The 27,893-nt window shown below is 42.4% G+C and overlaps 1 protein-coding gene across 4 annotated transcripts; it reads left to right on the top strand.

The window, feature by feature from the left end:
- Positions 1–2,313: 2,313 nt before the first annotated feature.
- Positions 2,314–27,058, top strand: clmna (calmin a). 4 transcript variants are annotated; one of them, XR_013937994.1, is made up of 14 exons: positions 2,314–2,487; positions 14,638–14,699; positions 16,037–16,132; positions 16,290–16,373; positions 16,466–16,558; positions 17,002–17,195; positions 17,498–17,691; positions 18,898–18,980; positions 19,172–21,709; positions 22,441–22,631; positions 23,020–23,107; positions 24,401–24,447; positions 24,988–26,782; positions 26,929–26,979. XR_013937994.1 is itself a non-coding variant. In XM_080550571.1 (14 exons), the coding sequence occupies exons 4-14, from the start codon at positions 16,049–16,051 to the stop codon at positions 25,133–25,135; spliced, it is 3,744 nt and encodes a 1,247-aa protein (XP_080406697.1). In that variant the 5' UTR covers positions 2,451–2,487; positions 14,638–14,699; positions 15,133–15,148; positions 16,037–16,048; the 3' UTR covers positions 25,136–27,058. The 4 variants fall into 4 exon arrangements, 3 of the variants coding, with proteins under 3 accessions (XP_080406696.1, XP_080406695.1, XP_080406697.1); XM_080550571.1 differs by adding an exon at positions 15,133–15,148 and having other exon boundaries at positions 2,451–2,487; positions 24,988–27,058; XM_080550570.1 differs by having other exon boundaries at positions 24,404–24,447; positions 24,988–27,058.
- Positions 27,059–27,893: the final 835 nt, after the last annotated feature.

The following is a 27,893-nucleotide window of genomic DNA, read 5'->3' as shown; positions in this document are numbered from 1 at the left end:
AGAGTTAACAAACAGGCACAGGGAACAATTAGCCTAACACAGAAATGTCCAGGGGGGGAGGAGGGTGGCAGGGTTAGGGGAGATGGTTAGGGGTAGGGAAGGTTGTATGCATGGGATAACAGGTAGTGGAGCCCCCCCTCCCAAATTTCGTTGTTTGGTACCTGTACTATATCAATGACAATAAAGACCATTCATTCATTCATTCATTCATTCATTCATTCATTCATTCATTCATTCAGGTAGGTTTTAAAGTGGTAAAAGTGGAGAGTGAGGGTGAGTCTCCGAGTGGTTGAGGGAGAGAGTTCCAGATAGTTCTTACACCTAACATAGTCAGCTATACTGTAATGACTACAAACAAATATCTGTCTCTGATGATGAATTAGCTTGGAAATAGCTTGTTCTGTGTGGTCAGGCAAAATAAACACGCTTCATTAATTATTGATTCCCATTTCCTCTGTGGCCGACACAGAACATAACCCAGATGCCACACTCTAGGTTTAATGACCTGCATTCCAGGAAGGGAGCATGAGTCGAAGGAGGAACATGACTCATCTCAATTATGCAGGAAATGCTTTACTTTGCAGTCCGGTTTCAGCTGGTACAGAATTCACCTACTGTAGCTAGGTAACAATCACATATCATATCTCATATTCAACAACACAATTAATAACAACTTACTACCAAATTGTATGTAGCGATGCTTGTTTCAATTACTTTAATGTTATTATATGGCTAATTATCAATCATGTTAAATTATTCAAGTTAGGAACATTATGTAGTATCAAATAACATGTAGCCACCAAAGTCCCTGTGAAGAAGGTTGTTAACAGGTGTCCACTGTGCTACTTGCAATGTGGGGGGCTTTTAATTTAAAATGGATGAACCACCTGCCAGGTAGAACCATTCAGCAGCCAAAGCTATGTGGCTAACTGCCAGCTATAGCGACCATGAGTCCCTTATAATATTGCATACTGTGCATATTTGCTCAGGCAGTGCAATTTATTTGATGGGTGTGTTTATTGGCTGTCAGTGATCCTTAAGACAACACTCACAATAAACAGGTGCATGGAGTCTAATGTATCAGACAGCTATTGGATATGCTGTAGTGTTGATCTCAAATACAGTAACACGTTAACAGGGATTGTGCATAATCCAGAATGAAGGCAATTGTCAATATCAGAGGAGTTAGGCTATAGCCTACCTACACTCATCTGTCTATCAGATTTAGGGATGCAATGTTGGAGTTGGTAAATAGTCATGACACAAAAGTCCACTCTTCACAAAGTTGTATACATTAATTTCACTATTACTGTTAAGCCATGTTTCAGTGGGTTTCTTTTTTTAGCAAGTTGCCTTCCCCTCATAATGTTCATCGACAGAAGGGTCTGTAATTTTAGGTAGAATTTAGCCTACTCTGGTTATACCCAATATTAATATTAGCGTAAACCCTAATCAGTGCCTTTAATGCTGACCGCTAACACACACCATAGGGCCATTGTAATTAAGTAGCTACACAGAAGCCATTTTATAGGCTATCGCATAACCCGTAGCTAGGACATGGACAAATACGTTTAAATAAATTCCACTTGTCCAAATGATTTTTTAAATGTTCATAAGCTCCTCAGGCGGCTTATTTTTATTTATTTATTTCAAAGATTACGTTTGATCAAAGAGGGCAGATTAATACAATGAAACAGTTATGCAAGTTGCCGGATATGTTCAGGCTATAATAATACTGTAGTTAATTGGACAGTCCTTACACCTGTTGGATGTGTTTGAATTAGTACCACGTGCTTTAAATTAAAAAGTTCAAATTGATACATCAGTGATTGTGTGCATCATGTCCGATGTGTCCTTTGCTGATACTGTAACAACATTATACTTTGTGACATTTATGGGGGTATCGCATTACTGACATTCAGTGAGGTCTGGGGGGTTCATATTGGGTCTGGTAATCATATGTCTGTATAATTTTGCAACACTTCTGTTGCAATCGAATGGGAATACTCACGATAAATGTATTTAACGGAATGAGCAACCTCTTCACCGTCTGCATCGTCGATGGTGTAGCGGGATGGTGGGCGTGTACTGCTGCCTACATCCCACCTCGGAAAGGTGCTGCTACTATTTCCCTCCCGTCTTTCCTTGAGCCATTTTCCGCGTCCTTTGCGCTTGCTATGGTGCTTTCTACGTCACGTGGGGAAACTAAACGATAACAATGGTCGGCCAGAAACCATCTCCACAGGAGTGCATTCGGTTAGATTAAACCTTTTCTACCGCACTCATGGCTACTGTCTGACGCCCGCACAATAGACCGCTAAAGCGGGGATAGGACACTGCCATCTCTGTCGGGAGGTTTTTCTGTCGAGGTATTATAGACCGCAACTTTCCCGAGGGTCCCGATGGCTGGACACGAGTGGGAAGATTGGTTCGAACGGGAGGAATTTATCGGACAAATCAGCGACATCCGAGTGCAGAATCTTCAAGGTATGTAGACGCCGGCTGCCATGTGAAATTCATTGCATTCGACATTCCTCTACTGTAAATATGTGTTGTTTTATTTTGCATAAACTGTTAAGTTTAAACCTGTCTGAAAGATTTCACTTTCAAAAGCCTTTTCAGGTCTGTAAATAGACAAGCGTAAGCGATCTACACTAGTTCCAAGGCACGCTGTGAATTTCAACTTTTCGCACTCCTCGTCAATGTTGGGTCTGATTCTTTCTCTCTGTCTCATATCACAAAATCTCAGTTTGCGTTTTGTACGTTGTGAAAAGAGTAGGCTACATACATGATAGGCTGTACAGCTGCTGCTATCAGACACCATTGGCCGGTTTCACAGACAAGGCCAAATCGTAGACTAAAAAGCATCTTCAATAGACATGTTTAGTGTGGTTTAGTCCAGGACTAGGCTCAAACCTTGTCTCTGAACCGGCCCTATAGGCTGTCAACCAAGAACCTGGACTGTGCATCATTTGGGGAATTATGATTCATGGAGCCGACGCAGATCATATCGCGGGGCCATATAAGAACATAATAATAATTTTAAAAATACGTCTTAAAATAAACTGAATTCCGAGCTACAAAAAGCTGCATCTGACAGGGTCGAGGGTCTGACTTTACCCTATTGCTTGTGACTCACTATAGTTAACCTGTGGTGCTTCATCCTCTCACCTGCAGGTCTCTAGTCTACATACAATACAAGTAGGCTAGGCTGTGCAGTGGACAAACAAGAATTGGGCAGCAAAGTGGAAATAATTGATTTAATGAGTGTGGTGAGAATGAGAGCTTTGTCTCTGTCTCTGGAGGTTCACACGTAGCAACTAAGTCTGTCCCAGCACTCCAGACAGAAAGATGAGTCTTCAAACAAACGGTCTGCCTCCATGCATGCCAATAACTCCTCACTTACTCTATATTGTTACTGTACAAACCACATTCTTTTGACTATTTTGGCCGTATTCTCTGTTTTTATTATGGCCAATTATGTCACACTAATGCATATGTAAAGATATGCCCAGGTCTGATGGCATGATGTTAAACCATATATGATTTATTACATGCATAGAAGTTAAAAGTGCAATGCTTTTTCCCTCTTGAAAATGTCACTAAATAACCATGCTGAATCATTACTTATGATGCATTGGCATGTGTGTGCACCTGTTTGCTTTCCCACATTTTCGGGACGTTTCTGGGTGTCTACCACTTGCTACTTGCTGTGTGCGTGTGCGTGTGTGTGTGTGTGTGTGTGTGTGTGTGTGTGTGTGTGTGTGTGTGTCTCATTGGCTACCTACTGAGCTGCAAACATTTCTCAATGCTGGAAGCCGACCTAAGCAACAGAACACTTCATGTGCAAATAAATAGGAATGCACTGATACCAGTACTTGTACCTGCTACCATGCTCATGTACTGATACTCATAAAACTACCCCGATACATCCCCCCCTGATATCACTTTATGGTGTTGTGCCGTTTTCTTACTCCCTCGCAGATTCCTACTAGCAAGCTACTCTGTTACTAGCATAGAAATGGCCATGTTCACGCGAAGGGGAGTAGGAGACATTTCACTGACACAGAAAAAATAAAAACTCTCTACTGCATTGCAATTGTAGCCTACTCGATCCGAGGTAAAGTGTGTGTGTGTGTGTGTGTGTGTGTGTGTGTGTGTGTGTGTGTGTTTGCTGAGCAGCTGAGAAAGATAGAGAGAATGATGAAAACGATGTAAGTACTTGTACGGTTCTCTGTCTGAAAAAAACCCTGTTACAGCCTTGTCTGGGTTTTGTTTGGGGAATGAGGGGATTTGTTTGAAACTACTTTGGGTTTAGCGAATATGAGTGTCTCCAACTCTCCATTTCTGTGTTCATGTTTCCTCAAACATTTCAAACAACTAAATAACAACTACATTTCAACCACACCAGTCTTTTGCTATGTCATGTAATTAAGACATTTGCTGGATAAAAACGTATTGACAGATTCATTGTATCCATTAAATACTTTCAGAGGTGCAAACTTGTCACCTTTCAGCGAAAATAGGTCATCCACGTGAATCGTGTAGATCTGCAAAAAATATATATTTTGGGTTTTCCTCGTTTCCCGCTTAGAACAGAGTTACAAGGGGTAATGGTTGAAATCTGGGATAACCCTTCCAAGACCCTGATACATCATCAGTAGTATCATAGAAAAGCATGGTCGCTCGCGATTCGTTCACAACTTAAGTTTCACGCTATCAATCGATCAAACAAGTAATATTTTCAGTTCATGACAGAATAGCGGTGCTTTTTAGTCTAGCAACCCATGCTCATACCCTGCCAGTCTGCACTAATATTAGAGGAACGGTAACAAGTGCAACAACTTTGCAGCTGGATTGTAGTTACATTTTTTCCTTCAGCACAAAACTCTGGTGCTCTCTCCTCAACACCCACGGATGTGACACTTCCCATCTGATGATTGGCTTGAATAGGGCTTGTGGTTTGCATCGTGAAACACACAGAGGAGAAAGGAGCACATGAAAACTATGGCCTGAAAGCTCTTACATAACACCCTCCCATCAGAGGAAATAGAGCAGTACCCTGCACATTAGAGTCTCAGAGCTGTAACCTACGTGTCCACACATCTGTCTCTCTCTCTCTCAAACACACACACACACACACACACACACACACACACACACACACACACACACACACTCCCTCTCACTCCCACTCCCCGAGAGGCTCCCACCTCATTGGGATGCAGTGTTCTCTCTGGGCTGGTGGGTAGTGAGTGCTATTTGCTGTGCTGTTCACCGTGCTGAAGCATCTTTAGTTTTTATGCTCAGCTGCACACTGGTTTGAGTTTTGACTGTGATGTATTTTGGATACTGCTTTGGTAATCATTGTCTTACATTACATACATAAGATGTTTCTTCACACTCTCCCCTGCTCCTCTTTTCCTACAGAACCTGAAGCTTTTCATGGTATCCCTAAGTTGTGCACCTAGTCAGCATAAATGTCAGATCTCAGAGTGGTGCAGATTTGTGTTTTCTCCACCCTGTCTCTGCAGATCAAACTTACTATGGCCACAGTTCACGAGTGGCTGGTGGGGGGGATGCAAGATGAGCTCAGTGGGAATAAATGATGCATGAAAGAGTTAATCAATATCGGCGCCACATTTTCACATGCTCCTGGGCTTCAGGTCGCCTGCAGGAGTGTGTGTGTGTGTGTTTTTCTGTTTCTTCCTGAGAAGACTGGGACTGACAACTTCAACGTCTAACTCTGTCGAAATATTTTCAAAAAGCTCTGTGCCGTAATGAGCCTGAAAAAAAAGTTCAAACAAGCCTGAGCCAGAGTGAAAGGCACCACCGCTGTGCACTTGACTCCCCATCCGGAGAAAGTAGGACTGCCTGCTATCTTCAGTGACAGAACAGATTTTCATACAATGTGTCAATGGAGAAACTGCCTCAACCACTCACACTTGTTTGAATACGCAGTTCTTGAACACTCGCCATTCACCCACATCACAGCTAGCGAGCCAACGAGGAGTGACTCGGGGCGAGAGCACAGTGCTGCAGCTTTCAAGCTTTCAGACTCTGGTATGAGTTTGGAGGAGGGTAGGGTGTAGAAAAGGGGGGAGAGAGGGGCCGAAGGACAATGCTCTCCTCTCTTTCGCTCACCCCCTGTTCTTTTTTTGTTGTTCCCAAATTCTGGAACTGTCCTCAGGCAATACATTTAAACTGACTCAGATGTTTTCTTGATTCAGAACAAATTCAATTTCCCTATGGTTTGTCCCCTGAAGCCACCAATGTTTATTCAAAGATCGAGAAGATCCTTGGTGAAAGTCTCAAAACACTGAGTAATTCACTATTTCTGCATGCCATCTCACTGTTTGGATAACAGCAGTGACCTTACATGATTGTGCAAGGCCTTCTGTGATGTCATGCTTCCCATAGATAAAATAGCCACATTGTACATTGACAAAAAAGCTATTCTATTGCTGTACAAAAAACTTGTATCAACTAACATGAAATCAGTTCAGAGGACTTCAGGTAACTGTATGGTTCCAGTCTGCCTGTGCAATTTCATATAGACTTTCATACAGTATTCAAACTTTCATGCAGTATTCATTTGCTTAGACGGTGTTACGCACCGCTCTCCTTTTTCGCTACGCACCTCTCTTGTTTCTTTTTCCTTCTTTCTCTCTCTCCTCCCCCTCACCCGCCCCCTTTGAATCCCTCCCAAAAAACATGGGATCCTCAGGTATAGAATAGCAGAATCAAGGTCACGTGAACTCTCCTCTTACAATGCATTTCTTGGAGGCACGACGTGAGGGGAAAGGGAGATGAAGACGCTTTCATCCTCTGCTCTTCCTCCCTCGTTACTCAGTTTTCCTTCCCGGGTTGAGAACATCACTAACAATGTTCCATGGAGCCACACCAGTAGGTGTGCAGCATTGATGTCTATATTTAGTTCACGTACCATGTTCTCTGTGGAGCGGGTGAGTGTGTGTGTAATATGCAATATGCAGCTGGAAGCTGTGTAGCAGACTTATTATGTAAGCCATATTATAAAACGGTATCTTGTAATACCATTGGTTGGCAGTAGTGGAACATGTGCCTCATACCCACACCGGCAAATGCCTCTTTACCATTCCATTTGAATTATCACTTTGCTCATTGACAATCCTCACCCACTGGCAACGCAACAAGATTCACATCCCTTGCCAAGGAAATAAAAATTGCTTTTACTTTGCTCGATACAGTATGGATGTGATGGATTATGTTTACAATTTTGTTTCAGCAGCAGTCTCCTCCACCGATGTTCCTAAAGTTAGGAGACATTTAGTTTCTGTACAGTATAGTGTTAGGAAAAGCTAGGCTAGATAGGGGTAGAGCGCAGTTTAGACAGTACATTATCACATTTCACACTCCACTTACACACAGGTAAGTGGGCAGTTAAGGCCAAGATTCACCACTGACCACGTGTTGACTAGAGCCGCCAGGGAAATCCGTATTTATTTTCTTAAATTGGGCATATTATTTAGCTTATTATGGATTATCATTTGTCTACCTGTGAACAACCATCATCTCCTTGGGCTGGCCATCTGTGGAGTTTCGGCAGAGCTTGATCCTGGTAAGTAGCCAATTGCCTTCCCAAGTATCATCACATCCAAGACGGTCCCCATTCGGAATGGGTAGAATAATCGATTAATGCACAGTTTCACTAAACATGCAAAACGACAGGTCATGGTTTAAAAACCATGGTTGTATTTGTCAACAAACCTAGAAAGCTCTCATAAGTGATTGCATTTGAGCATCTTCTTAGCCATGCAATGACTAGCCAACTAACTAATGCAATGACTAGCCAACTAACAGATGGATACAGCCTTCCTTTCAATCTCCAATTTTGATAAATAAAACATTTGAAATGTTATTTACTCTACTTTGCATCATGCTTAACAACGCCCCTTAGCTATGGAATGTTCATTGATATACCACGGCCTCTTGTGCCGTATTGCTTAATTAATCATGTCACTGACACTCTTCAGAGGCAGCTTACCTGCAACATTCATGCAGGAAAACCCCAAAGATGGGTGACCATGACATCACTGAAAATAGGCAAAATCTTTTCATTAAAGGAAATGCCTGGCCTGTAACAGTTCCACTTGATAAACAATGACAGAAAAGAAAGGGAAAAACTGTCCATGATAATGAGTGACAATATGACTCATTCCACCGCCTCCACACTGAACAGGTGTTCAATATGTTATATCCATTCGTCATCTGTGTATGCTTGTCCAATCCAGCCCACCACCAAGCCCACTCACAGTACATACAGGTACATCATATCAAACTGTGCTGAAAGCTCTCAATCAGAAGATTTTAGTATCTTTACTTCTGAGGATATGCTCAATTCATCTCCATGTTTGGTAATATACCTCTAACCATCCAGCTCCTTTATTTTTCAATGTTCTCATTCAATGGTATTTCAGAATTAAAGATGTTTCAAAAGTAATCCTTTTTAAGAGACCCAGATAATTTTCTCCCTCTAAAAATATCTTGGCTCCTCTTAAAAGGTCAACGATTATATTGTCAGATAAACCTGTACAGAGGAGGGTGACGTACGCTCGGGTGAGGTAACTCTTTGTCTGAGGTCTATAACAGGGCTGAAAGAATTGCCTGTTTTATTAGATGCAGGTGTTTCTACTGCTTGGCTGGAGGAACAGCTCAGCAGAACTTCAAATTACTTTGAATAAGTAAGGTCTCATGGATCGCTTTGATGACACACTTGGGCTGGACGTTGCTTTGTCTCAATCTCTGTTTTTATAAATCGTTGTTTCTGAGACGTTGTTTTCAAATTGACCTCCTGCCCCCAGGGTAGTGAGTGAGCAGGTATGATTTGGGAGGAGAAGTGCATGCATGCACAATGAATTATATTTCTTCTTTTCTTTTCAATGGGAGATGATTCCTGATCTAATTTTACTGCTTGTGAGATGTGACTTGGACACTACTTACTGTATATTCATAAAAAAATGTGTGCCATGCATTTTAATCTATGATGAGCAAGAGAGCCCCTGTCTTCTCTAAATCTACTTCATTTCCTAATATCTGTTCATGAGCAAAACTGCATGGTTCATGCCCCTAATGTTGGTTTTCGTACAAAGATTCAGACTAGATATTTTTTCAACGACTTTTGTGGAATTGTGTCTGTTTTCTTTTTTCCCCTCTGGGTCTGAGCTTGCTTTGAGATGTGTCTTGTTGAGATGTCCAAGCCGCGTGGAATGTAGAAGATACAGACTGACATTAGTGCATCTTGTATTTGTATAGTAAACTATTTAAGTAGTTATTCAGGAGAATTCCACTCAGACAGTCTTTCTTGTTTAAAGAATCAATCAGCCATTGTTCGCTGTGTTCGGCTCTCAGGGGTCTTTTCTTCTCAGAGGCTTTTAACACAGAGCTTGTTAAAAGGAACCATCAAACAAACTTACCTTCACACATATACTCTGCTCCCCTGTGGTTTGTGCTTGTGACTTGTTCTAGGAAGCTTATGTGCGCTGTCTAATACAGTTAGATGTCAGTAGTTTGATCATTTTGTGACATCTTTCTGATTTCTGATGCGGTCTCTAGTGTCTGCGATGTGTAGGAGACAATTAGGTAAACTTAGCTTTTGCACTACTGTTTGTTTGCACATGCCATATTTATAATATTGCTCTCTAATTATAGCCTACATCTTACATGTATGTAACATACCTCAAGATCTATTGCCCATGTTCTGTATATATCATACTGCACATCATATCATAACTATACATTATACACTATATATATATATATATATATTGATATTTACCTCATGTATATTCACTTTATATAAATGTATTTATACTCACTGTATACGTCCTGGATAAGTCTCAGCTAGGTGACCCACTTCCTCTGTGGTCCGACCCCACCCTCTGAGGAGTCATTCTCAATGTCAGACTAGGCCTGCAGTCATTGTGGATGTCATCAGCAAGGGATACCCCAAGGAGATCCTCTCTAGAACAAGGGCATTCATTTATACAGGGTGAACTATTTCTATGACAACACAATTTATGTTCATTGCCAGGAATACCCATTTGCATCCCTTATGTTCTTATAGGGAAATACAATGTATATTTTGTCTTATCCCAAACATTTGTAGAATGTGTCTGAATCATTTTTCAATTACATATGGGAGATTGTAGGCTGTAGGCAACAATAAAGCACTCTATAAAAATGAGGGAAATGGAAGATGTTGTACTGTATGTCCTAGCAACTCCTTTGAATTATGTAAGGAAGACTCCTGCCCCTTCATCTTCACAAGCTCTAATTGTGAGGCAGAACTCCTCTGGCAGCTCCCAGGTTTGCCCTTAGTTACAGTCTTGATCAAGGCATTATGCATTAGTGCTGATTACACTCAGATGGAGGAATGGGCCTCATTGTCATGGTGGTGTACTTGTTCGTTCCTTTGATGTGACTGTAAACAACCATAGACGGTCAGTGTCTGTATAGGGAGAGGGATGTTTCAACAATGGAAAAGGTTGAGCAATCAGTCTTGAAAAAGTGTTGTAATGCCTTGAAGCACAATGCATAGAATAGTGTTGTGATTTATGTTGCAGTGTACATACACTGATGTTCTGTTAAACATTTTCTATGGCTAGCTACATATGGGTTTATGTCAGAAGCTCTCAGCTCTTTCATTCTTCTTTTGTTTTGGAGAGGATTATGTTGTAGACATTTGGTGGATTGACAAAGAGGACCTTAACACAAAAATAATCATTACACAGGTAGTATTGACAGATCTGCTTTCAGTAATAACACAGATAGCTAATTGCTTGCTAGGACACTGTGCTATTCAGTGAGGACACTCTGTGCTATTCCTCCCTCTGTTTGAATCACGTCTCTGAATGGGTTTCCCGCCAACATGGATGGCGTCTCTTTGCATGGCAAGCAAATGAGCCTGCACCTGACTACCTACTCAGAGTCTGTGTTTGTCTCGCGTGAGAGCTGCTAACATTGAGTGAGATAAAAGAGAAGGGAAGGGGGGGGGCATATAGAGAAGTCCTATACTGTATGTCTGCCCACTAAGCCTAATTAAATTAATGTCTTCAATTTCGTATGATCACAATCATGTGATTTCCTATTGGGCTGCTTCAGGGAATTTCTCCCTTTTGATACTGAGGCAAATCTGAAGTCTAAACAATGGAAATAAGTTAAAACAAGAACAGTGTGATCTTTTGTCATAGTTCACTCTGCCTCCAAATCTAACAAGAGATAAGCTGAGGGAGATTTCACTTCTGATCCATTCCTGCTTATGAGCTTGCTTGCCATAACGCTGGTATATCAGCATTCATCTAAGGACAACAGAAAACTTGTGTTTAACATGTCAAACAAAAGTCACCTGTCCTCTCTGTCAGTGTGGCCTTATTCCAAGGGGCTGACTGTGACCTCATCTGTAATGGCAATGCTGGAGAGCTGAAATAATGTCAATGTTCAACATTCATCTGCTGCACAAAGGACGTGACATCAGCGCCTAGGAAGCCTATAGAACTACTGCATGTATGACCAGACAAAGAAAAAAGTCCCTTGAGAACACTTCATAAGATGCTGTCTGTCCTGTGGATTATGGTTAGATCTCAGAACGCGCCCCCCCTAACCCACTCCCCACATGTGACTGCTATTGAAAGGGAGAGAAATGGAAGCGGCTTTAACCATGATCTCTAAAGAGAGGAGAGAGAAAAAAACTCAATGCTGACCCAAAGGCTGCTCTTACAAAAGAGTGCTCATTTTCATAAGCAAATCTTAGGGCTAAATTCCCAGCACAGCACCTGAGCCTTAACTATGCCTGAACAAAAAAAGTGGATGCAATCAATATTTTCTCTATCATCTTGTGAATGTGTCAGCTCAGTTGACAATGGAATTATACCCTGTCATGCTCCGGATCCCATTCATGACAACCTAATTTGCCTCAGCCACCAGGCACTCTTCCGCATGGGGTAATCCCACTGATGTTTTGTTTGTTAATGCAACATGTAACGTATCCCTATCTGTAAGAGCCCCCTCTTTCCCCATTGAGGACTACACAAACTGCTGACCTCATTTGGAAGGCACAATTGCTGTCTAAACAAAGTTTCTCTGGAGAAAAGGAGTTTATACTGGATTGCTTCTTCTCTGTTTCTAGCACACTGGACCACGACAGGGTTCAGTCTGTCTTGAGTTGGTGCCCCCCCCCACTCCCCTCTCTCACAGTGAGCGCTCAAAGCTGTCGCGCAGACCCAGCAGCCAGGCTTCTTTGTGTCTTTATGGCTTCTGGCACTGGGAGAGAGCTGCACAGAGCTGGGAACTGGCCCCTCATTAATGAGATATGGTCTACACACACACACACACACGCACACACACACACACACACACACACACACACGCACACACACACTCACTCAGAAATACACTTATTCACAGAAACACATTTATTCACAGAGAGAGATATAGACACAGATTACACATACAACACACACTTATTCATAAAATGAGATATAGACATACAGATTTTCCACACACACACACACACACACACACACACACAGAGCGAGCACTCTGCAGTTAAAACTTTCTCCTGGAAAGAAGTTCAATCTGAGGCAGGAGAGGAGAGAAACCAGATTATGAAAGACCAGCTTTTAATGAGGATACTTCTCTCCTAGTGGTTCTGTTTGTATCACACCGTTGGTCATCATAAGCAGTTAGCCTTTTTATTTTTTTCATCATCCTAGTCTTAGGAATATTGTGAGGTCATAGACGAATGAAGTGCTGTATAATTGATGCTTTACTGTTTGTTTTGGGGAAGTTGCACTTTGCTGGAACACGTACACCAGCTTTGACAGGAGCAGTCGTTTTGTGGTCAATTAGACCGTTGTGAGAAAACATTCACGTCAGGCCAGTAAAATAAAACCTTGCAATGAAAACGAAGAAACTTGCACTGCCCATTGCATGTAGATCATACAATCATTACCATTCATAGCCGAACTGTTGATATAATTTTCCAGGTACATTATCCAAAAATAGTGCTCTGGTTTCTGTTATGAATAACACACGCTCGGCCAAATAGAAAACCTCCATCATCGGGTCTACTAAACTCTAAAGAGAGACTTAACTGAGGTCGCTGAGAAGTGTTATTAAGTGCTTTTAGTGTTATTAAGTGCTTTTTTATGAAGGATTGTGTCACAGCAGACGGACCCACTCTGGTAACTCAGTCCTGTTAGAGTGTGTCCCCTAGTGAATGTGGACCATTGTAAGCACTATTGATTTATAGTTTGTACGTGGCTGTGTGCCTAGACTTATTATTGGACTATTAGTTGGTTGTTCCGTCCCCAAAGTTGGATAACATTCTGATTCCAGGGAATGACACCTAGCATTTTGGCAATGACAGATCAGCGGGAAAGACTGAACCCCATACACTCAGTTTCTGTGCTGTAATTTGTACTGCCATTTGTACTGAATCTTGTATAATGACGTTTTTTTCTGTCATTTTTCTCTCTCTCTCTCTCTCTCTCTCTCTCTCTCTCTCTCTCTCTCTCTCTCTCTCTCTCTCTCTCTCTCTCTCTCTCACTCCACCCCTGCTCTCTCCCCCCTCCCCATCCATCTCCAACTCTCTCTGACCCATACATTAAAAGGGTTACACCTCTTGAATACCAATGCTCTCTACTCCATAGAGAGGCAGGGAGAAAATCCCCTAGTTGTGGCATTTTGTGTTGTCAGTGTTGACAGTCTGTCAAATGGCTTGTATAATGGGCCACATTCCCCAGGGAATTGCTCACCCCCACCAACATGTGCCAGCTCCAGATGTCCCTCTCCAAACGAAAGGCTCCACCAAGGCAAATATGGACACTGCCTCCCAACAGCAATATCTGCAGGAGACCCCTGACCGCTGACCTTTTAACGGGAGGAAGTGGATGAATTTTTACCCCTGTCTGCTCCCTTATGCCTCCTAAATACAATGGATGTATGAGTGACTGCCTAGTATGCTTGAATGACCAGGATGTCATACTGCCTTCGATGTAAAATGCAATCTGGGATATGAAATGTGAAATAGCCTACATACTCATTCACCCAATTCCAACCATAGTCCATCACGTTATCATGATCTGTGGGCTGGTGAGGTGGTTTTTGTAGCATTGATGTCTGTATTCATCGTCATGGGTTGTCAGGTCTCCTTAAGAACAAGGACAGGGTTATGGTAACAGTTTCCATGGTTACTACTACAGGACCCTCCCACTCTTCCTCATACACTTCTTCCTCCTACTACTTTCCCTAGACTACTCCTATCATAGCTTCAACATCCTCTGCCATAGAATAGGGTATAGAATCATATAGTCCTCTGTCCCACTAGATATATATAATATATATAGTGTGTGTGTGTGTGTGTGTGTGTGTGTGTGTGTGTGTGTGTGTGTGTGCGCGCGCTCACTGCATCCTTGCCGTTGCTATGGTGTGTTGACATGCCCATGACTGCAGGCAGGACTTGATTAATGGCTGTTTGAGGGTGCTGTTGTTGTCTTCGATAAGATGAGTCAGTGGTGAGATTTGTTTGCCCGCTGTATTCCTATGTTTTATTCAAAAGCCCCAATATTGACATTCTCCACTGTGTTTGTGTTGCAGTTGAAAGAGAAGTTGTTCAGAAGAGGACTTTCACCCGATGGATGAATCTGCATTTGCAAAAGGTTAGTCTGAAAAAAATAGTCCCTAAAATATGGCTATGTCACCCACAATATATATGCAAGATACCAGAACACAGGTTATTTAACCAAGCACTTAATTGTTTCACTAAAACTATTTTACAACGCTTACAGTAACAATGTTAGCTTCTGACAACCATTACAGCTGACCTACTCCAGCCTGCCACACAGACAAACAATAGTTGTAGCCTCTTCCTCTGTCCTATAAATAATAGATGAATTCTGTGGAATGGCTAGTGCACAGCATTAAAGTTTCATTAGCTCGTAAATGCTAATCTGATAGGATGTGTAGATGTTGTCTGTCTGCCCTAGAGTGGTCCTTTTCCTCCTAATGCAGCACAGGTGGTTCTGTGTTATGCAAACGATGGTAGCGAGAGGTAATGATCCTTGTTCTTCCTCTTTCCTCCCTCGCTCGCAGCTCTCTTCATAAATTCGTAAGAAGTGCCTTGGTTTACACAAGTGGCATTCAATAACACATTTCCAAAGAACCTTTATGGAAAGGGCACATATGCTTTCTCTTTCTCTCTTTACATAAACATATTCTGTACTTTTTTCTTTCTCTCTCAAAATTATACATTCATGATTCATTCATGAGTCATTTTTACACACATTGTACACACACTCTGACTCTCTTACATAAATACAGTTTAGAACTGTCTCTCACATGCTCTCTCTCTCACAAACACTTTTCTACTTTTGCATTGGCAGTGCAATGTTATGAAGGTTTCGGGCAACTGGGAGATGATAACACCCCACAGTCTGGGGTCTGACTGAGAGTCTAACAAGTGATTAAGCCTTGTTGTTTTTACACAATGACCCTCTTCTCTTCCCTTAGTCAGTGTCTGGCGTTGCATCAAGTCTCTGACCCACTAATTGACAATCATACTTTTGTCCTCTCTGTTTGGTTGGAAAGTGTAGCTCACTCTGCCCTCCAATAATCCAGTAATGTTTTTTCACTGGTCGCTCATTATAGTGATACATCATTTACAGTAATTGGCATTTTAGACCAATACCAGTGAAACATATGATATGATGATATATGATGATAAGGAAGATAAGTAGTGGCTCTGCAGTCCAGCGGTGGGAAGCTCATTCCACCACGGGGCGCCAAGACAAGACAATACATTACAATGATCCTCCAATTTACACCGTCACTAGCCTCCCCTGAAAATGTTTTCCTTTATTTATATACATGCATACATAACAATAATGTCATTATTCCCTTCTCTTCATCACTGGTTTTGTGAAAAGATTAACACACTTTCTTCTTTCCTCTCCTCTTCCTTCTCCTCTTTCCTCTCCTCACATCCTGCCATTTTCAGTGCAACCCTCCAATGGAGGTCCACGATTTGTTCCGAGACATCCAAGATGGCCGGCTCCTCATGGCGCTACTAGAGGAACTGTCTGGATGCAAACTGGTAAGATTCCCAATATTTAGGAACATTACTAAGGTGTATTCAGAGATATGTGTGGCACTGTGGATCCTCCATATACAGTACCTATGTTATGGAGATATGAATGATGTGTTTGAGACCAAAATTGACACTTTTCTTTTTAATCATTGATGTCCTCCAGCTCCATGGATTCAAACAATCCTCACATCGCATTTTCAGACTGAACAACATCGCTAAGGTCCTCACGTTCTTGGAGGAGAGAAATGTGAGCATTATACCCAATCACCAATGAGCAGATGTTGGTTAAAAGCCTGTTGATTGGTTGAATTGTTAACCCAGATGTGTTTACCTGCACAGGTGAAGCTGGTCAGTATCGATGCGGCAGATGTTGCCGATGGCAACTCGTCCATCGTCCTTGGGCTGATCTGGAACATTATCCTCTTTTTCCAGGTAACCCCCCCCCCCCCTCTCTCTCTCTCTTTTTCTTCCCTTCACTCTCTTTCTACCTCCATCTTCCCCCTCTATCTTTATCTATTTTTCATTTCTTTCTCGGCCTCTACTTTTTTTCACCCTCTCATTCCAACTTCTCTCTCTCTCTCTCTATCCTTGAAAAATGCGATCATGTAAATAAGGGTCTAATCTGCAGCCTATGCACGTTCCTTTCATACTCTCCCCAAAAGGGGCCGGGGACGTTCCAACAGAACATATCAGCTTTTATTCCACAGTCTAGTTCATGGCATTGGATAATCACCATGAGGAAATAATTACTGTTCAGCACACAGAGACTCTGCTGTGCGGTGGTCCCTCCGGTGTTGCACTGCATTAACCCCCCCATCTCTCTCTCTCTCTCTCTCTCTCTCTCTCTCTCTCTCTGTGTGTGTGTGTGTGTCCAGATCAAAGAGCTAACAGGGAACATAAAGAGCCAGTTTCCCTCCTCCTCCAGCCTCTCCTCCATCCCTACCAGCTCTGACTCAGACACCTCCCATTCCAGCACGCCCTCTGAGGAGAGGCGGCCCTCCATCGCCATGAGGGATCACGGGAAACCCATCAAGACCCTCCTGCAGTGGGTGCAGAGACGCACCAGGAAGTGAGTGTTGATTTGGTTGTAGAAGTTGATGATACTGTACATACACATAGCTTGAAAAACTTCAGTGCAACTGCATTACAAAAATCACACTCTGAATTACATTTCTCTAACCTCCAAGTGAATAAATTATGGCTCATTGAAATGAGAGCAATGATTGTGTTTGCACAGTTAGGTTAGATTAGATTAGATTCAACTTTATTGTCATTGCAGAGTACGAGTACTAGACAACGAAATGCAGTGATTATGCCTCTGGATGTAATCTGAGCAAGACGGACCTAACTGGTCCTGTCTGTTTGTGTCAGATATGGTGTGGCGGTACAGGACTTTGGGAAGAGCTGGACCAGTGGCCTGGCGTTCCTGGCCGTCATCAAGTCCATCGATCCCAGCCTGGTGGACATGAGGAGAGCCCTACTGAGGACCGCCAGGGAAAACCTGGAGGAGGCCTTTAGGACAGCACACTACAGCCTGGGCATCCCCAGATTACTGGAGCCTGAGGGTGAATAAATATAATGCCTTAAATCTAATATCCAGTATCATGGTTGGGGTCCGCTAGATTTGAAATGTTTAAATGTTCACATTTTAGTAATTTAGCAGACCCTTTCATCCAAAGTCACTTACAATAAGTACAGAAGCTAAGTGAGTGAATCAACTATACCTCAGTCATCATAAGTTAAAGCTTTTATAAGAACAAGTGCCATCGGCAGTCACAGTTCTAGAGAAAATATGATTGTTTTTTATTTGATTCCAAGTTCTGGTAATGTAGGGGGTGGAGAGTAGGGTTGGGTACCGAAAATCGGTACCGGTAGGTACCGGTTACTTTAAATTCGGTATTTACCGTACCGAATTGCAAAGGAGATTTCGGTACCTCATTTCGGTACTTTTCTACTTTTTTTCCCCCTTTGGTGTCCGGTGTCATGCAACAGTCAACCACACGTGACTGAGTCGTGACGTGACATCGCCTGTTAAATTTCACGTCAGACTTCTTCTAGTCTTCAGAGACTACTTCTCCGCTTGCTGAAGTACTAAAAGTCGGAACAGCGCCACAAAACGAACTAGTGGTCGAAGACATAAGAGTTTCAGAGTAACTCTTCCCGACTCCGGAGGTCCCTGGTTCATGTCTCATGTGCAGGTCATGCAATTAGTCAAGAGAGGTGTCGTATTTTGCCAGAGAAGGCAAATATGCTGATCTTTTTGCAAAATAATTGCTGAGGTGGGAGTTAGGTACCGGTACCGGATAAAACCCAAACGATACCCAACCCTAGTGGAGAGGTCTGAGAAGGAGGAGCTCAGGCCAGCAGAGGTTGACAAATGGAGTGATTGGGCCGGGGATTGGGGACAGACCATGGTTTGCAGATAGGGACTAGGGGCTGTTCCCTTTACCACTCCCCTCTTGCAACCGCTCAATTATCAATGGCGGAAGTAATTAGAATTTACTATTTACAAAATAAATGCTATTTTTGCAATCATTGATTTGTAATGTAAATGTACTCTACTTCCTGAGTAGTCTGATTTTGAAATTGACCCAACCCTGTTCAGCTGTCACACAACAACCACACTACGCCACATTCCCAAACTACTGGACTTGTTCATATCCATGCTATATTAATGTAACTATCGTTGCTATGTAACTATTGTTATGCAGTGTAGTATCTTCGCCAATATAAATCCCTCAGTTGTAAGTCCCACATGTCTGTCTCCACAGACGTGACCATCAATCCCCCAGAGGAACAGTCCATCATGATCTATGTGTCCCAGTTCCTGGAGCACTTCCCTGGGATAGAGGAGGTGAGGGTAAAGGCATGACAATCTACTGCTGAATAATGTATACAAACAAACAATCAAACTGTAGAACCAATCTCTTATTCTCGTTCTCTCTCTGTCGCCTCTCTTTGTCTCAATCTCTTATTTGCTCACTCTTTCTATCTCTGCCCTTGTCTCTCTCTGCCCCTCTCTTTTCCTCTCTTTCTCTTTCTCAGCCGGAGGATGCATCAAAGGTGATCGAGAGGAGTGTCTCTATGGGCAGACTCAGCTCACGCACAAGCGAATCCGAATCCCAGCAGGCGAGGAATGGCCTCTACCGAAGCCGAGAGCGAGACAGGGATCGCCCCTATGTCGTGCGCAAGGACTGGGTCCAGCCCCCACCCAAAATCTTCATCTCCTCCGTCTCAGAGGACAGTGGACTCAAGTCACCCACCTCTCCACCGGTAGGGGACCGTCCCTGGGCCAGCAGAGGCTCGTCGGTGGGGTCCACTACCCCCAGCCCGGTTGACAACAGACCTCAGAGCGGAGAAGGAGAGGCCTCTGACCTGGGGAGTGAGGTCTTCACAGTCTCCACCTCCAACTCCCCCCAGCCCTCATTTGTTGACTCTGTCATCGGTTCATCTGTGATCGATGACTCTGCGATTGGCTCGCCCGACTCTTGGATGGAGTCTCTGTCCAGCGAGGCGGTGATGCCGGAGAGGTTTGCGGAGAGCCGTAGTGACGGGTCGCTATGTGACAGCGGAGTTGCTTGGGACATACTGATAACTCCCACAACCCTTGAGGGGGTCAAGCAGGGGTCGTTGCCGTTGGTAACAGGGACCCCGCAGGATGAGCAGTCAATGACCGAGTTCTTTATTGACGAGGGGATCTACTCCCTAAATTCAATGGAGAGCATGCAAGAGGAGAGAGCAAAACCACACTCGGAGAAACAGGAGGAGGAGAAGGAGGTGTACTGCTACATTCTGGATCTGAACAAGGACAGGGCGGCCAAGCAAGAGCCTGATCAAAAAGAAGCCAAGAACAATTCAGGGAATGACGTAGAACAAAGGGACAATAGTACAGGTCAGATTAATGGAGACATTGGGGAGCGGCAACAGCCATCTACAGAGCTCAATGAAAATCTTCAGAACTCCAACTATGTCCAGAAAATTGAAACTGAGGAAACTAGCCAATCACAGCATGAATCTGGCACCAAGCAGGTGACCCCTGATGATTTTGAACAGCCTAAACACAGTTTTGAGGAGATTATAGACAGGAAAACTGAACGTGCAAGGGAAAGCATGGAATTTTCTCAAGATTCACAGAAAACCGAAGTTGAACAGTGGTTATCTACAGAACTCTCTGAGAGACCAGGCCAGAACAATATAAGTGACACGGTTGAGAAGGAACCTGTAAGTTCAGTAGAACACGGACAGAACATTGAGAGTAGGAAGAACAGGTTAAAGGAGGAAGAACAGTCCAAGGAGGTCTTAGATGAAAGGCTCAAGCAAGACTCAGAAGGGTCAGAAACACAAGAAAAGATGCATAAAAATGTCCAGAATGGCCACATTGAGCCACACCAGAACACTGCCACACATGATGATGTCATGGATCTGGGACACATGGACCAGATCCAAACCAGTCAAGGGGGACCTTCAGAACCAGGTCTAGACCCAAAAGAGAGCCACACTGTGCAGATGGACTCCTTGGCCTCCTTGGAAACCTTGGCCCCCACAGATCCAGACAGTCCCCAAAACACCAGCCTCCATGACCCAACCGAGGAGGAGAGGACATTGAGCCCAGAAAGAGGCAGGACAGCTGGGGATGAAGACCGGCATCAGTATGGGTCCCCTAGAAGTCAGCTGGTTGAGAGTGTTGATGACCTCCCTACTACCAATGAAGTAAGCAACAATGACCTGAACTCCAGTCTCCAGGCTGGTGAGCCATGTGAAACACCTGTGAGTGCCCCCTGTGGTTCAGGAGTTCCAGTTCTTGAAATAAGTGCACTAGTGGCCCCAGAGAAGAAGGAATTGGCAGGAAATGGTCAGGAAGATGAGGTAATCTACCGCAGTACTGATGCTACTGAACCTCAGGCCGTGGACAATATGGAAACAGTGGAGGCCAAGCAGGGTAAACCTGTATCTTTTACACATGTGGACATGGCGAACTACTCTCACAATGACATGCCGTTGGTCATCGAGACCTTTGTGAAGCTTGTCCCAGAAGTCGACCACAGTGAGGAAGATCCACACACTCCCCCCTCGCCCACACACACCCGAAACCAACCAGCACTGCCAGACCAACAGATCGAGAGCGAGAAGGACACAGATGGTCTCCCCAATGGTGGCCAAACTGAAGTAAAAGCCACTGAGGTAGAAGAGACCAGGGACAAAATGGTTGACTCAGAACAGCACAGGACCACGTCTATGGGATTGCCCAATTTAGACAGTGAGAGAAGCACTAGAGACAGACCGGAACGTGAACAAATTAACTTGTTCCATCATGCAGGTAGTGATGTAGATAGTTCAGCACTAGAAGAGGTGGTTGGTGAGCCTCTTGACCCTATGGACCTGTTCTACCCAGATAAAGAGAATGTGACTGAGCAGCCTGAGAGGGATACACTGTTCTCCCCCTTCAGTGTCTCTGCTCTCCAGCCAGCCCCGGCCTCTGCAGAGCCCCTGCCAGAGACACACACACACAGCCAGCTGGCCCAAGAGGAACACGGAGAGGACTTGATGAACAGAGAGGACAAGACAACTCAGAGCCAGGATACGGTAATCCAGTACTGTGTGTGTGTGCAAGTGTGAGTGACAACCCAAACAACAACGGAATGATTTCACACATTCACAAGGGGTCAGGTTGTGTCCTCAGAGGGGTCCTCCATGTCGCAGCTGATCATGACCTTTCCTCAACTCTTATCGTCAGTCCTGTTCCTATTTCTGAACTGTTAGTGCCTCAGATAATATATGCAGTACTTGGTGCACGATGTTCTGACCCATATCTCAGTCATAATTCAAATTAATGATGAACCAATTACGAGAACAATCTGTTTCTAAAAAAGACAGGCATTTGAAATTGTTATCATATACTGTATGCTACAATGCAGTTGATATAATGCTAATATTCAATAGTGTTTTTACAAGAGACATAAGGAGTTACTGGTTTCACTGAATCCACTGGATCCTCAAACTATAGCTCACCCACCTCCCCTACACACCTACACAGTATACCTAACCTCTCCCTAACCCGTGATGGCCAGGCCTCACCCACTCCTCTCCCAATGCCTACCCCCTTCACCTGTTTAGCAGTCTTGCCAGTCTTTTACAGTCTTTGCCGACATACACCTGTGACCTCACCATAACATCTCATTACTCACTTTTGTCTTACAACTTCACCTTCATACCCACCCCATGTTTACCCTCACTCCCCCCTAACTGTCCTTCCCATGTGTAACCAATTACCCTCTACCACTCATCTAATCCCTCCCCCTCTTGTGTGTGACCAGGAGGGTGAACTGAACCAGGGCCCTATAGGCCCAACAGACACCCAGGAACAATGCCTTGCACCGGGGAAGCTGACAGCACGAGACTGGGGAATGATGGAGAAAGAGACCCAGGAGCCCACCGAACATGGTGATCTCATTGGGGCTGATGAGGAGAAGTCAACCTTTGCCAGACAAAACATGGAGCCAATGAGGTAGGGCTCTATTCTTAGGGTTGCCTTAATATACTTAATGAGGTTAGTTTTGAGAGGTCTGTACTCTTATCAGGCTGTTCATGGGGAAAAAAGGGTCATTACATCATTTCCTATCCAGTGATGTTGACAATGATGACTGATTCTGAAATGTTTTATAACACTGATAAAATTGTATTTTTCTATCCACTTTGTTTAAGGAGAATGTCCAACTAAATGCTCCTACATTACTTTTCTTCACTTGTATTATGATGTAAAGATTGTAATGATTTAAAGATTGTAAAAAAAAAATGTATCTAGAAGAAAGGGGGATTTTTAGGGCTTGCATCATTTGAGAGCCCCAGTACTCGGGGAGACCAAGGCTAACCTAGACACATTTCTCTTTGAGCAGTGGGGAAGCTGTTGGGAGTGGAACAGGAGAACGATTGAGCTCCACAACTCCATACCTGAGGAAGGTGGCTGACTCTAATGAGTTAAAGGTTTGTTGCAAAAACTGTGTTGGTTTTTTGTCTAAAATGGTATTAGAAAGAAGTAGAAGGTATCAAGTGCTCGTGCATCATAGCAGCAGTTAAGAATAACTCCTTCTGTAATCACTTATCTTGACATACCAAAGGAATGTTCTTAATGGCTAGTATATTTAGTGAGACAGTTTGTTGCACTGTGTTTGAACGAGTTTTTTTTAAGTTTAAGCCTGGTTACAATCTGTATCTGCTTTACAAATAGCTACAGTGAGGGAAATAACTATTTGATCCCCTGCCGATGTTGTAAGTTTGCCCACTGACAAAGAAATGAATGGTCTTTGATTTTAATCGTAGGTTTATTTTAACAGTGAGAGACAGTGATAAAACACATTATATAAAAGTTATAACTTGATTTGTATTTGATTGAGGAAAATAAGTATTTGATCCCCTAGCAAAACATGACTTAGTTCATGGTGGAGAAACCCTTGTTGGCAAGCACAGAGGTCAGACGTTTCTTGTAGTTGGTCACCAGGTTTGCGCACATCTCAGAAGGGATTTTGGTCCACTCCTCTTTGCAGATCCTCTCCAAATCCTTAAGGTTTAGAGGCTATCGCTTGGCAACTCGAAGCTTCAGCTCCCTCCACAGATTTTCTATAGGATTACGGTCCGGAGACTGGCTAGGCCACTCCATGATCTCAATGTGCTTCTTCTTCAGCCACTCCTTTGTTGCATTGGCCGTATGTTTTGGGTCATTGTCGTGCTGGAAGATCCATCCACAACCCATTTTCAGTGTCCTGGCTGAGGGAAGGAGGTTCTCGCCCAAGACTTCACGGTACATGGCCACCGTCCATCGTCCCCTCGATGCGATGAAGTCGTCCTGTACCTTTAGCAGAGAAACAGCCCCAAAGCATAATGTTTCTACCTCCATGCTTGACAGTGGGGATGGTGTTCTTGAGGTCATAGTCAGCATTTCTCTCCTTCCAAACACGGCGAGTCGAGTTGATGCCAATGAGCTCGATTTTGGTCTCATCTGACCACATCATGTTCTCTCAAGCCTTCTCTGAATCATTCAGGAGATGAGACCAAAAATCAAGCTTTTTGGCATCAATTGACTCGCTTATAACTTCTATATAATGTGTTTTTCTGTTAAAAAATAAACTGTTAAAATAAAACTACCATTATAGACTGTTAATTTATTTGTCAGTAGACAAACTTACACAATCGGCAGGGGATCAAATACTTATTTCCCCTACTGTATTTGTATTGTTTATATATTGTATATCTGTATATATTCAACTCTCTCTCCCTCAGAAGAGTGTGGCAACCCACCAAACTCGCAGCACCAACTCTGACACCAGGTAAGATAGACTGACTGCATTCTATATCCATTATGAACTAATGAGCTTGCTAACTTTGTTGCTATATTAAGGGTGTTTTCATACTATGTGGCTCCTGGGACTGTCTCCTCAGCCCATAGATGTCTAAGTGTGTAAGCCTGGGAGCATTGATGACTCCTCCTTCATTGTGAGGCTGTACTCTTACATATCTTATCTGAAGAGGAAGACCAGATGGACAATAACAGAGGTGTCTAGATATCAGGAATGTTACTGATTCAGACACCTATCAAACCCCTGTATTTTATATATTTTTTACCTGGGTAAATGAAATAAGTCCTGTTTTTTGGTTTTGGTGAGCATGCAAAATACCTTTTTTGCATTACAAATACTTTGTAGTTGACCTTTTTACCCTGATGAATAGCTTTTATGGTTGGTCTTCATCTCGCTGTTTGTTTTACTCTGGAGCTCTCCTGTTGAACCCTGCTCTGTCACTGTCTGTCTGTCTGTCTGTCTGTCTGTCTGTCTGTGTGCGTGTGTGTTGGGGGGCTGAACTGGCTGCAGGGTGAAGACTCCAGAAGCAGTGTGTGTGATGACGACATCAGAGTTCTACGTCCTCTTGCTCCTGTGGCTCCTCCTCTACTGCCTTTTGGTGCTGCCGCAGGTGGATGTCCGGACGCTGCCCCGCCTGCTCCTTAATCTGGAGGAATGACAGCTAGGCACACAAACATGGTTACGCAGTGCCTTCGGAAAGTATTCAGACCCCTTCACTTTTTCCACATTTTGTTTTGTTCTAGACTAAATTTAAAATAAATTACATTTAAAAAGCCATCAATCCACAAACTATACCCCAGAATGACAAAGCGAAAACATTTTTTTTTTTTTTTTTTAAGAATTCATACATTTATTAAAATTTAAATACAGAAATACCTCATGTACATAAGTATTCAGACCCTTTGCTATGACACTCTTAAAAATGAGCTAAAATGCAAACATTTCATCAACAAATCACTCAATAAGTTGAATTGATCTTAATTCAAGGATAATTTTGGAATTACATAGGGTAGAAAATGCGGTGAAGGGGTCTGAATACTTTCTGAAGGCACTGTACATGCACTCTTTCTGATGTACATGCACACATATTATGCGGTACAAACACAACTCACACGCACGGTCATACATGCACTCTTTCTGATGTACACACACTCTCTCACTCACTCAGAGGTATCCTCTCATGAATATATTCCCTCGTCCACTCCCATTCCCTGGCCCCTCCTCTTTTAATTTAAACACATTTTGTATCGACAGCAAATTAAGGCTTTTTTATTCTAGAATAATTTATAAAGCTTTTTAAGATTCTGCTCTTTGGCTTTTAATGTGGCTTAAATTGATATGCTAAAATTGTAAAGGCAATATATTATACCTTTGTATGTTTCTATTAGGTTATATATGTACATATATTGTAAGTGATCAAGGAACACTCCGACTGAGAGATTTTACAGTGCATTGATTGTAATGTTGTTTTGTTGCAAGAAGTATGTTGATATATAAAGCATTGCAATGGCCTTTCTGAACGATCATTTTGCCAGTTGAATAAGATGATATATGTTTGACACAAGTAATTGTTTTGGAATTTTTGTAATTTGCTACATAGCTAAAGGTGAGGCCAATAAACACAGACAACATTTGAGAAGATGCATAGTTTCCATTGAGGGATGAACCTAAAGGTACTTACTTATAGTTCTCTCAGAGGTACTTTTCTTGATGGCATCCCTTTGTGGATTTGAGTGTATCTGTTGCACTTTTGAAACACAATACATACAGTACTGCCAAAGAGTATGGGCTGCCGATATAGAAAAAAACACAACCCACCATGTGCAAATTGACAAATATCCTTTTAACACAGATGAAGTAGGTCTGAAGTAATACCTGTGAACTAATACATACTATATGTTGGTCCTATATGTTGAGAATGCTGCAGTAAATACATATTTGGAATGTTTTAATGGTCAGTTGAAAATAAATAGATTTTTATGTATGGAAGTGTTCTGACTAATTACTAAATCACTAAAGAAATGTTTGTATGCCTATGTTGTTGTTTTTAAACCCTCTGTGATTCAGCTATGCTTGAGCTTGTAAGAACCCATACATGATAAGAGAATGCTTTACAATGCAATGTTTTTTTTTTGTTTTTTTTATTTTTTAAATCATGTTTATTTGATGAAAAAATATATTTGGTCATATTTCAGTTGTTTTATCATCCTATAGTTTACAGTCTCCTGAATCTTCAACATATCGCTCCAACAAGAAGCACACAATTCCTACATGTTGAATAACTGATGGCTGAATTTGTAATATAGTAAGTGCGAAAGCCATACAGAACATTACTGTGTCCATTGAAAAAGCTATTCATTAATGTGGTATTAAATAGTTTGAATTTACACATCTACATATCTTAATGTTCTATAGGCTTTCAAACTCTGGTTTGCATGATTATGCCCACAGGACAATACTCCCCCCATCTGATTCTGAAAGGACTGACCTAGTAAACCTCAGAACCAGCATCTTGCTTTTGTTTTGGAACTCAGCCTGTTCTAATTATTTCAAAAGCACCAGTCAAGTGCAATAAATGACATGTTTTACCCTTTTGTCTTGTGTATGTTCTGTTTGTCAGTCATCAAGGTTGTCAACCGTGGAGTATAGCTACTGTTTATTCTTGGTAATTTGTGATTACTAAACATAATCATTGTTGAAATGTGTACATAAGCAGTCAGATTATTTGGTGTTTAATGTTTGTGAATAGAATCAGAGTAATTCTGTAAAAAGTGTAGTAAAAGAAAACCTGAAGGACTTGAAGCTGAACATGTTGTTATTTCATGTTGAGATGAGGGCAAATGGAATACAAAAAAACTAAGCTAAGCAACAACAACAAAACTGACCCATTTATAGCCCACTCCTACTGTAAAGTACAATATACAATGAGGTAATAGGTTTTGGCATTGCTATAATCGGTGCAAGGGGTAGCAGACATTATGGTCTCAGTAACTTTGTGCCTACTGCCATCTAGAGTACAACATTTGTCTTGCATTATTATGAGAAACACCTTGAAAACATTGACAGTACCCTTTTTATTTAGTTAATTATCAATACCACACCATCTTTGACTTAATAAAAGTATCTTGTCCATATAAATAGGAAAAATACACATTGCAAATGATTTTGAGTGATCCGTTATTGAAAGATATGACGTTCAAAGAATGAAATGTCTAAGAAATGTAATATAAAGTCCACACATGTTATTGATATTGTAAATGTTATTGGTCCAGATCTATAAGCACAGAGATGTTTTGGCCTCTGAAGAACTTTGGCTTTTGAGAATTGATCACAGCCAGTGGTATTTAATCCAAATGACTCCAAAATGTACAATCCAAAATGTATAGCTATCAAGTCTTTATACAGTACAACACTGT

Source organism: Nansenia antarctica (genome assembly GCF_963989245.1).
Source record: "Nansenia antarctica genome assembly, chromosome: 1".
Taxonomy (NCBI): domain Eukaryota; kingdom Metazoa; phylum Chordata; class Actinopteri; order Argentiniformes; family Microstomatidae; genus Nansenia; species Nansenia antarctica.
This window is presented reverse-complemented; position numbering and strand designations above follow the sequence as displayed.

Coding starts and splice junctions, on each gene's coding strand:
- clmna (XM_080550569.1), top strand. CDS start 2,403: ATGGCTGGACACGAGTGGGAAGATTGGTTCGAACGGGAGGAATTTATC. Junction 16,133..16,289: donor AACTGTCTGGATGCAAACTG/GTAAGATTCCCA, acceptor GATGTCCTCCAG/CTCCATGGATTCAAACAATC. Junction 17,196..17,497: donor GTGCAGAGACGCACCAGGAA/GTGAGTGTTGAT, acceptor TGTTTGTGTCAG/ATATGGTGTGGCGGTACAGG.